The sequence below is a fragment of the Balaenoptera physalus genome, assembly GCF_965194825.1.
Source record: "Balaenoptera physalus genome assembly, chromosome: 6".
In the NCBI taxonomy this organism is placed as follows: Eukaryota; Metazoa; Chordata; class Mammalia; order Artiodactyla; family Balaenopteridae; genus Balaenoptera; species Balaenoptera physalus.
Genome location: NC_138885.1, coordinates 133,407,135 through 133,416,516, shown reverse-complemented (window position 1 = coordinate 133,416,516; position 9,382 = coordinate 133,407,135). Strand labels below are relative to the sequence as shown.

Genomic DNA, 9,382 nt, shown 5'->3' with positions numbered 1-9,382 from the left:
TTCACGATGGATGAACCACCTTTCCTCGATGGGCTCTGGCGAGGATTAAGCAAGATGATGGTGATGAAGTGATTAGCATAATAATGCTTAGTACAAGGTAAAGACTCACAAAATGTTATGTTTAAACAGACATCTCCGGCCCCCTCCTAATTTAATTTTTCTCCATAGCATTCATCATTAACCAATATAAAATGTACCATACGTATTTATGTTGGTTTTGTCGGGGAGGGCTCCATCGCCCCACTAGGGTGTAAGCTAGGGTGTTAGGCTCTGTTTTGCTCGCAGTGGTGTCCTTGGTACAGGGCCTGTGTCACACAGCAGGTGCCCAGTAAACATCCGTGGAATGAATGCTCATCCTGTAAGCTTACAACAGAGACGCCATACCCATGGTATTGGGACAAGGTGTTGTCCAAAGGCTACGTTAGAATCCCCCTGGGCTGTGTCCTTCTGCTATAAAATCACACCAGAGAGCAATCACTTAACACTGAAGGGGGGCAGTGAATAAAAACAGCCAAGTCAAAGATAATGGCTTCGAGGGGAGGTGGAAGAAGGCAGATGGGTCAGCTGGGGTCAGGGGATAATATAAGATTTTCCCTCCCACTTTGTTTTCCAGTCACAGGCTCCAGTTTCCTTGACACATCTAATGAAAATGTCACATAAAAATTAAAACCAAATGAAAATCAAAGAAAGCTGGCCAGCTACTAAAATCTTGTTAGAATTCCTCAAAAGTTATATCCCTATTGTGTTCGTCCAGAATAATTCCCTTACAGTAATATTTTTTAAATTAAAAACCAAAGCTATTAGGCAGGCTGTGTACATAACTTGAGAAAACGTATCAGTGCAAATGATCACTTTAGTCTTCTTACCAGACCGGAGAATAAAAATGGTTTTACTCAAAATTCCAAGCACACTCTCCTTAGGAGAGGAGCAGTAATAGATATTTCACTCAAGGATGAGGCTTGTCTGATGGGAGATGGCGCTCCTTCCCGTCGGGCCCCCGTGGAAGTGGACCGCGGTGTGAGCTCTCTTCCAAGACCCGGCCCTCTATCAGACAAGGGCCACAGACACCTGGGGTGTATGCACGGCTGGGGCTTCCATCCAATCAAATGCAGGAAAATCCGCATCGAATTCCATCTTAATAAATTCTGGAGAGTGTTGCCCAGATTCCCAGGTACCTTGATTTTAATACAATAAAAATATCCCTGGGTGTCAGGAGGTTCAGTTCACTGAATAATACATTTCCTACCCTCTGCCTCGGTTCTTATGCAGGAAAAACATTCATTAGGGCAGAAGATTCTGCAGCAGATATTCTGGCTGGAATAGATTCCCACCTTGAAGCCGGTTCTACCATCGGCATGTGTGGGGAGCAGCTGGGCCGAAACGCTGCCTGGGCCACAGGCTGCCCCTCGGGAGTGGAGTCAGGGGGTCTCCCCCCCCCCCCGCCCCCGCTAACCAGCCCCTCCCCACATCCCCAGCTGTCTCGCCTGCCTTCCTCCCCCAGCTGCAGTGTTCCTCCCAGATGAGCAGCGGCATCATCATTATCTTTTAAAATTCAGCTCTCTGCCCCTCGTTTCAAAATCCCAGCCCAAACTGCACGACTTGAGCTCCCAGTTTCCCGCTTCAACCATGACTAGCTGGGTTACGAAGCAAGAAAACAATGCCCATTACCAGACCACGAAAAACAAACGGCGTGATTACGTATAGCAACACCCAACAGGTCCGCTGCTCTTTTTAATAAAACCTCATGATTCCCTTGCTAGCCTTTTCTTTAAAAGAACATTTTAAGCACTGCTCAGGGCCACAAGCATAAAGGACAGACAGGAAGAAGAGGAAGTTGAGGGTAACTGGAAGAGAGAAGAAGAAAGGCAGAAACAGGCACATTATGATTTTAGCACATCGGGGTGGTGCATCATGATTTTATCTGGGAGGCAGCAGATTAGTTCCAGAAATATTTATTTAGCACCGATTCTGTGCCAGGGGCTAACGACACAAAGGTAAAGCGAAAGCTCTTGCCGTTGAGCTGTCTGTGGGCAGCGCAATGGATCATTTCAACAGAATTCGGTAAACGTGGTGGGAAAGTCAACTGACGGTGGTGATGGTGACGAGGACGATGAAGTACAAGATGCCAGGACGCTCACGGGAGACACTGACCATGGCCGGTGACGGCAGGATGGACTCTAGAAGGAAAATGACCCCCTGGCATCCACCTCGGTGTCCAAAAGATAGGCTTTATCACCAGCCCAGTTTTACGTGGCTGTCAGGGAAACCCCGGGGCCACCTCTAAACCAGGGCTTGGCAAACTCTGGCCCCCGGGGCAGATTCAGCCGGCCGTTTCTGTAAAGTTCTGCTGGAACACAGCCATGGCCATTTGTTTTCTCTCTTCCGTGACTGCTTTCTCGTTACAACCTCGGAGTTAAATAGCTGTGACAGAGGCCGTGTGGCCTACACAGATTCAAGTATTCACTCTCTGACCTTCTGCAGAGAAAGCGTGCTGACCCCTGTCCCCGGCCACCCTTTTATTCTCCAGTGGCTCTCAGGACCTCATCGACTTAGTACACTCTCCTTCCCCCTTAGTTTTGTACACCACCAAGCTCTTACCTTAATGTCACCAAAACTCATGAAAAGAGAAACATATTCTGCATTAAGAAGAAGTTTCCTTACAAAGAGGAAAATTCAAAACAACCTCCCAACCCATCAAAACAAGAGGATATTGTTCCAGGGCTGAATTCATAACACGATGAAGTTTAGAGAGCTGAGATTTAATTATCTGAACGTGAACGTGGCAGCCTGTAAGGGGAGGAGTCCTTGGGTCTTAGAGCTCTTGCAAACCCCAGCCAGTACCGTTCCCAGGAGCTCACCTTTGACATCATTAAAGCTTGCTTCTGAAAACCCTTCACTCAGGTCAATCAAGGTCCCCTCGGACTTGCACCGCGGGAGGCCGCTGGAGTTGGCAGCTCGGATGCGCTGAGCTGCCATCTTGAAACTCTCTTGCCGGGTGAATGGCTAAGGTTTCATATTTCCCCTCCAGTTATTCCAGCAATTGCTGAAGCTTCTGTCTCAGGCAACCATGCTGCGCTACGGCGTCAGCTCTGCAATGTGCTTCTTCCTGTGAGCAGGGGAAGGAGAAAGGAATTGCCCTTGAGCAAGTGAAACACGGTTAAAGAGCAAACTGACGGCAAGTGGGAATCCTCTTTCTTCCAGAGGCCGTGTCACTTTTCCTGGCGCAAGGGAGCAGAGCAGGGCTCACTCCCCGGATTCTATGCCCACTTTATGCCCGTCTCATCTGTTCTCTTGCTGCACACAGCCCCAGCAGTGTTCCCTACCCTGCTGTTTGCCCTCCCTCTTCCTGGGGCACAATGAGGCTTGTGAGATCTGCGTGAGCACCTGGCCGGCCCATTCATTACAGTCAAAGAAGAGGACAAAACAGGATCTGTCCACACCGTGAGTTCCAGGGTGCAGGGAAGGGGAAATAAATCTCCTTCTGCCCAGAAAGTGTCTGGTCCCATCGTAGGAACAGCCACCGCTGTGATTCCAGCCCTGGGCAAGCAGCACTCAGCATCGCTGCCGTGGGTCTGCGGGGACGGCTTCCTGCCCACACGCTCCCTAAATCCTCCCTGGACCCCAAATAAACGAACACAAATAAGACACACGTGGCCGCTTGTGGATATAAGGTATTCTTGTGACTTCTGCAGATGAAACGTGGTATATTCACTGGATCACTGTGCTGTTACCAAGTCAGCAAAGGAAATGTTTGTGGGAAAGAACACAGATTCTCTCCTAAGGCCTCGGTTTCTCTGGGAAAGGGGCACCCAGGCGTGTGGCGGGTTCTGGAGGTGAACAAGGTGACTGGTTCCAAGCAGACCTCTCACCAGGGCCAACGGACAGGAAAGGACCTGCCAGGAGCCAATTTCAGAGCAGGGAATTTCACATGCTCTCCCAGAGCGGACCTGGGCAGACAACGCTCCAGCTGGCCACAGCTGGCCACAGCTGGGCCACAGCACTCGGAGCTGAGGGCTACCCAAGGGCAGGTGAATTTCACCCCAGTATGGCTGGGTTCATGTAACCTGTCCTCAGGTCCCTTGTTCTTTGACTGCTGTCCGCAGGCAGCTGGAAATTTGTCTTCTGACACAGGTGGGTGGCCCTACTCATGCGAGGGACCTGGGGGCCCAGCGCCACCCTCCGCAGCTTCTGCAGTGGGGATGACATAGCCCGGCCCCAGGCTCTGCGTGCAGTAAGCATGCAGCCAGCAGACCGAGTTTGCGTCCACACTCTATGGCTCCCAGGGATGACCCTGAGTTAAACAGCTTACACAAGATTCATTTTCACCTTTGTAACATGGGGTAGTAATAGCACTGTTCTGATTTGATTTGCGTGAAGGAGAAAAAGGGAACCCAGGCAAGGCGCTGAGAACAAGGGGCAGGGCTCAGTGACTACTGAACACCCCCTGCCTCGGCCAACACAGGCGGGCATCAGCAGCCCCAGTCCTGGCTCTGAGTGACCCGCTGGCAGTGGCTCTAGGGTGGATTCCAGGTCATCCCGAGGCCAGAGAAGGCCGCATTCCTGCACCTGAACACCCTGGAGAGAAGACCTGGGTTATGGGCTGAACGCGTCCCCCTCCAAATTCATCTGTTGAAGCTCTAACACCCAATGTGGTTATATTTGGAGGAGAAGTCTTTGCCGGGGGGCGGGGAGGGATGAGGTTAGATGAGGTGGGTGGAATCAGGGCTCTTACAGGAGGAGGCACCAGAGAGCTCGCTTCTCTCTCTGCTGTGTGCCGGGTGAGGACACAGCAAGAAGGCGGCCGTCTGCAAGCCAGGAATCGGGCCCTCACCCAAGATCCAAATCAGCACCTTGCTCCTGGGCTTCACAAACTCCAGAAATGTGAGGAAATCAATTTCCATTGTGCAAGCCCCCCATCCTACGGCATTTTGTTACAGCAGCCCTAGCTGACTCATACAGTGTGTGAGGAGGGCAGAAGGGGAGAGCAAGGGCCCTGGCATCCTCAGGGCCAGGGGGCCTAGACACACATGCACGGGAGGCAAGACAGCAGTGGCTGCCTCTCTGGGGAGGGAGCAAAGGGGGGCCTGGGGGTGACGCGTCCCTTAAAAACATGCCCAACCCGCGCCCAGACTGCCGTCCCTCCCACCCACCTCCCATCCTGGAGTTCCCCAGTCCATCTGGAACACCCCCCTGCAAAACACACACACACACACTTCTATTTGTGACTCATACATCAGCACTCACAAACATGCCAGTTATTTGAAGGAAGGGGTGAAGCTCCTGGATGGTTTCCCCAGTTGAGTGGGATCCCAGATTACTTCCATGCCTGCCCTGTGAGGTTACAACGGATGTGACCATGCGCTCGGACTCCCTTTCCCGCCCCCGGGCTCCTCTCCGCAGAGAACCGTGCACGGAGCTGGGCCTCCAGGAGGGGACAGCACTGACCCAGCTGGAGGCACGAGGCAGCTGCGGCCAGGAAGTGCTGCCGGGCTTTGTCTCCCGGTCCCCACGCAGTTCGCATGGCTCCTCCCCACCCAGAGTCCCCCCTCCAGCCGGGGACACCGGCCAGCCCCCCACCCCGCCCATCAGTCGCGGTGGCCGCACGGCTCTGTCCGCACAGATTGTGTCAGAGCTGGACCAGAGGTCTGGTCACCGGGCTGGCACGGCTCTGCCCCGACCAGGCAACCTGTGGCCGCGTGTGGAGCCGTTTACTGAGACGAGAGAACGTGAAAATACTCCGGATTCAAAAGATGAAGCCTTGTTTCCTGATGGGAATCAACGCAGAGGATAAAATAGGATTTGTGGGTGGGCGGGTGAGGGAGGAGAGCTTTATGATGGTTTCGAGCCCGCAGCCTGCGTGTGACGGGTGGGCTGTCACATTAATGACAATTCCTACCTGAGACTCTGGGTCTGACTGGTCTTCTTAGGAAGCGGCAGCCGGACACAGGGTAAGGAGCTGGGAGGCAGCGGTTAGGGCCAGGGGATGCGGTTAGCTGCGGGATCAGACGGCTCCGCCAGGCCAGGCTGCTCCTGGGACTGAGAGGCACGTCCAGAGAGGGGACCGCCCTTCCTGCTCCACGTCCTCCAGGGCCCCCACCCCACAGGCTCCTGCTCAGGACACGGGGACCCCAGCAGCGGTGCGCGTCCGGACAAAGGACGCCAGGGCTCTCCCAGGGCAGTGCATCCTGACCACGCTTCGAGAGATCGAGAGATCGGAGTGAAAGAGGCGCCGGCCCTGCCCCCCACCGCCCTTGGGAGTATTACCGAGTCCCACTCACTGCGGGGGTGGGGAGCATCTAGTGGAGAGTTTTAAAAGAAGCCGAGATGGGCACAATCTCGAGGCCTTACTGCACAGCCCTGCTCCCAAGGACCCCAAGGCCTGCTGTACCAGCGGGGCTCCGCAGAACCGGGCCAGCTGCCCAGAGAAGGTGAGTTGCCCAGAGGAGGTGAGGTGCCCCTGGGTTCTAAGCGGGGTGGGCGGGGGGAATAGCCAGGCAGAGCAGGGCACGCAGGCCTGGAGGACACGGCGGGCTGAGCATTGCGGAAGCTGGAGCGCAGGCGCCAGAACGTGACGGCCAAGGGTCTAGCCTCGGCCCTGGACACTACGGGAAGCCACAGAAGGCTTCTGATCGAGAGACTTTGGCTGCTGATGACATAAACGCAAGCAGCAATGCCGTTTTGTCTTTGAAAACTACTGGCACAGTTTAGGAGAAGCCGCTGAGAGAGCTGGTGGAGGGGAGAGACACAGGTGGACGTGGCAACGGAGAGAGGACATCCAGACGAGCCCCAGCCCGCCTCAAAGCCCCGCACAGACGGCCACGTCCTCAACAGAGGGGCTGGTTGAAGTCCGGATGGGGCGGATTTTACCCAGGGCTGGAAGCCTGAGAGCCGAGAACTCAGCTGAGGCCCCTACAGGACACTGAGACAGCTTGCCAAGGGCGGCCAAGAAAAGCGGAAATTAACATTTAAGAGCGATCAGATTCCTGCCGCCCCTGCCAAGAAGGCAGGAGGGCCGGGGGAGAGGCCGGGAGAGGGGCGGAAAGCAGGGCCTCAGGGCTGGGCAGGGAGAACAGAGCACAGACCACCACTGGGACTCTGGGAGACAGATCCTTGTTCTTGTTTGGTCATTGATGGGGGACACAGTGATTACCCTGAGCCACTGTGTGTTAGCAGCTGCATAGAGATGTGCAGTCCTTTTAAAACACAGATACACGCACTGAGCTTGCCATTCAAGGAAGCTGGAAGCCAGTGTAACTGCGCGGCCCTGACAATGTCGCCACTTCCCAGCCAGGGACTGAAGTCTGAGTCTGATTCCCGGACCACCAGAAGCCTTGTTCACAGGAGCTTCAATGCGCTCATTCACTCTCTCTTCCGCGGGACCAGGACCCTTTTGTCCCGTGATGTTCAATGCCCCGTGGACAGCCCAGAATGGCAGCTTTTCCCAGGGGCAGGCGGAGACCGTCCTTGGACCCAGTCCTGACGTCCACCAATACATTCGCAGAGTGCAGACACCAACCTTCGCCTCGAGCATGTTATTTTACAGCAGAGACAGACAGGCAGGCAGCCTGGCTGGGCCACGCCTGGGGGGCTCGCCCCTCCTGGCACCCTCAGGGTGAGGGCTCAGGGCTGAGGCTCTGTGTCTCCACCTCCTCCGGACCCCGGCGTGGAGAGACCCCTGGAGGGACCCGCCTGCCCGAAGGCGCAGCTACTAGATTCTGTCAGCTTCCCGCCCTGCTTAACAGAGCTCACACCTTTGCGGCTGCCCGTGGCCGTCAGATCCCTGAATACTCCCTCCCTGGTGCAATCCATATGTGACCTTAATTTTCTCAAAGGTCCCTCCTGCAGCTCAAAACCCTCCAGGTGTGACTTGCTTTTAAAGGTGGACTTCCCGCCCTGGCACTCGGAGCCCTCCACTGCTAGGCTCACCTGGGCACCCAGGTTTATCACTTACCTCCACCCCCATGCGAACCAGGGACACACTTCTCAAGCATGCGTGTCTTACCTTGGAACTCGCTGCCCTCACCTGTGGCACCAGGAACACCGCCTTCTCTCTCCCCACCCTCTTTCTGCTCCACCCTCCTCCCCACAGCCCTGCAAGCTCCTGGTTGACTCTATGTGCTGACCTCAGCTCTGTAGCCAGTATCCTGGAGCCTCAAATTCAAGTGGCCCAAGTTCAAGGCCACGCCACTTGAGTTAATCCCTGCTTTATTAGAAAATAATGTGGGAAACTGAGTTATTTGTAGTGAGGTGGATGGACCTAGAGTCTGTCATACAGAGTGAAGTAAGTCAGAAAGAGAAAAACAAATACCATATGCTAACACATATATATGGAATCTAAAAAACAAATGGTTCTGAAGAACCTAGGGGCAGGGCAGGAATAAAGTCACAGATGTAGAGAATGGACTTGAGGACACGGGGAGGGGGAAGGGGAAGCTGGGACGAAGTGAGAGAGTGGCATGGACATTGTGTACACTACCAGATATAAAATAGATAGCTAGTGGGAAGCAGCCGCATAGCACAGGGAGATCAGCAAGGTGCTTTGTGACCACCTAGAGGGGTGGGATAGGGAGGGTGGGAGGGAGACGCAAGAGGGAGGGGATCTGGGGATATATGTATATGTATATGTATAGCTGACTCACTTTGTTATATAGCAGCAACTAACACACCATTGTAAAGCAATTATACTCCAATAAAGATGTTAAAAAAAAAAAAAAAGAAAAGAACGTGGGGGTAGATGACCTGATGGTCTGATCTGCTTTATAATGAGCTCACAAAAGTTCACTAACACTGCATTTTACTGTATGTTATACTACTAGTATATATTACTATACGCTATGCTATTTTTTCTATTTTTTAACCATTTCTCTATTTTCTTATTTAACTTTTATTATTATTACTTTCATTATTAATTATTTTTACCATTTTCTTATTTATGTACATATTTCAAAATGTCAACAAAACATTTTTTAAAATTAGGAAAATAATACTAGGAAAACTTCATCACCTGCCTTTCCAAGAGGGACGTGTCAGGAATGAAGGTGTGTGTGTGTCTGTGTGTGTCTTCTTTTGACTGGGAAAAACTCTAAGGAGCCCTAAATCCAAATGCCCAGGCGGTCTGAGCCCCCTCACAGCACAGGTGGACGTGGCTGGGTTCCCACTTAACTGACAAGTGACCTTATGAATCCGCCAGATTCAATCACCAGGCGGTCTGAGCCCCCTCACAGCACAGGTGGACGTGGCTGGGTTCCCACTTGTTGACAAGTGACCTTGTGAATCCGCCAGATTCAATCACCAGGCGGTCTGAGCCCCCTCACAGCACAGGTGGACGTGGCTGGGTTCCCACTTGTTGACAAGTGACCTTGTGAATCCGCCAGACTCAATC

At 53.3% G+C, this 9,382-nt stretch overlaps 1 protein-coding gene across 3 annotated transcripts in view; it reads right to left on the bottom strand.

The window, feature by feature from the left end:
• The window catches only part of SH3BP4 (SH3 domain binding protein 4), a 94,011-nt gene that overhangs the window by 17,264 nt on the left and 67,365 nt on the right, over positions 1–9,382 (bottom strand). For all 3 annotated transcript variants that reach the window (XM_082466344.1, XM_082466345.1, XM_082466343.1), the window contains one exon: positions 2,859–3,106. In XM_082466344.1, the coding sequence (XP_082322470.1) occupies positions 2,859–2,976 (118 nt within the window). In that variant the 5' untranslated portion in view covers positions 2,977–3,106. The remainder of the gene's footprint in view (positions 1–2,858; positions 3,107–9,382) is intronic.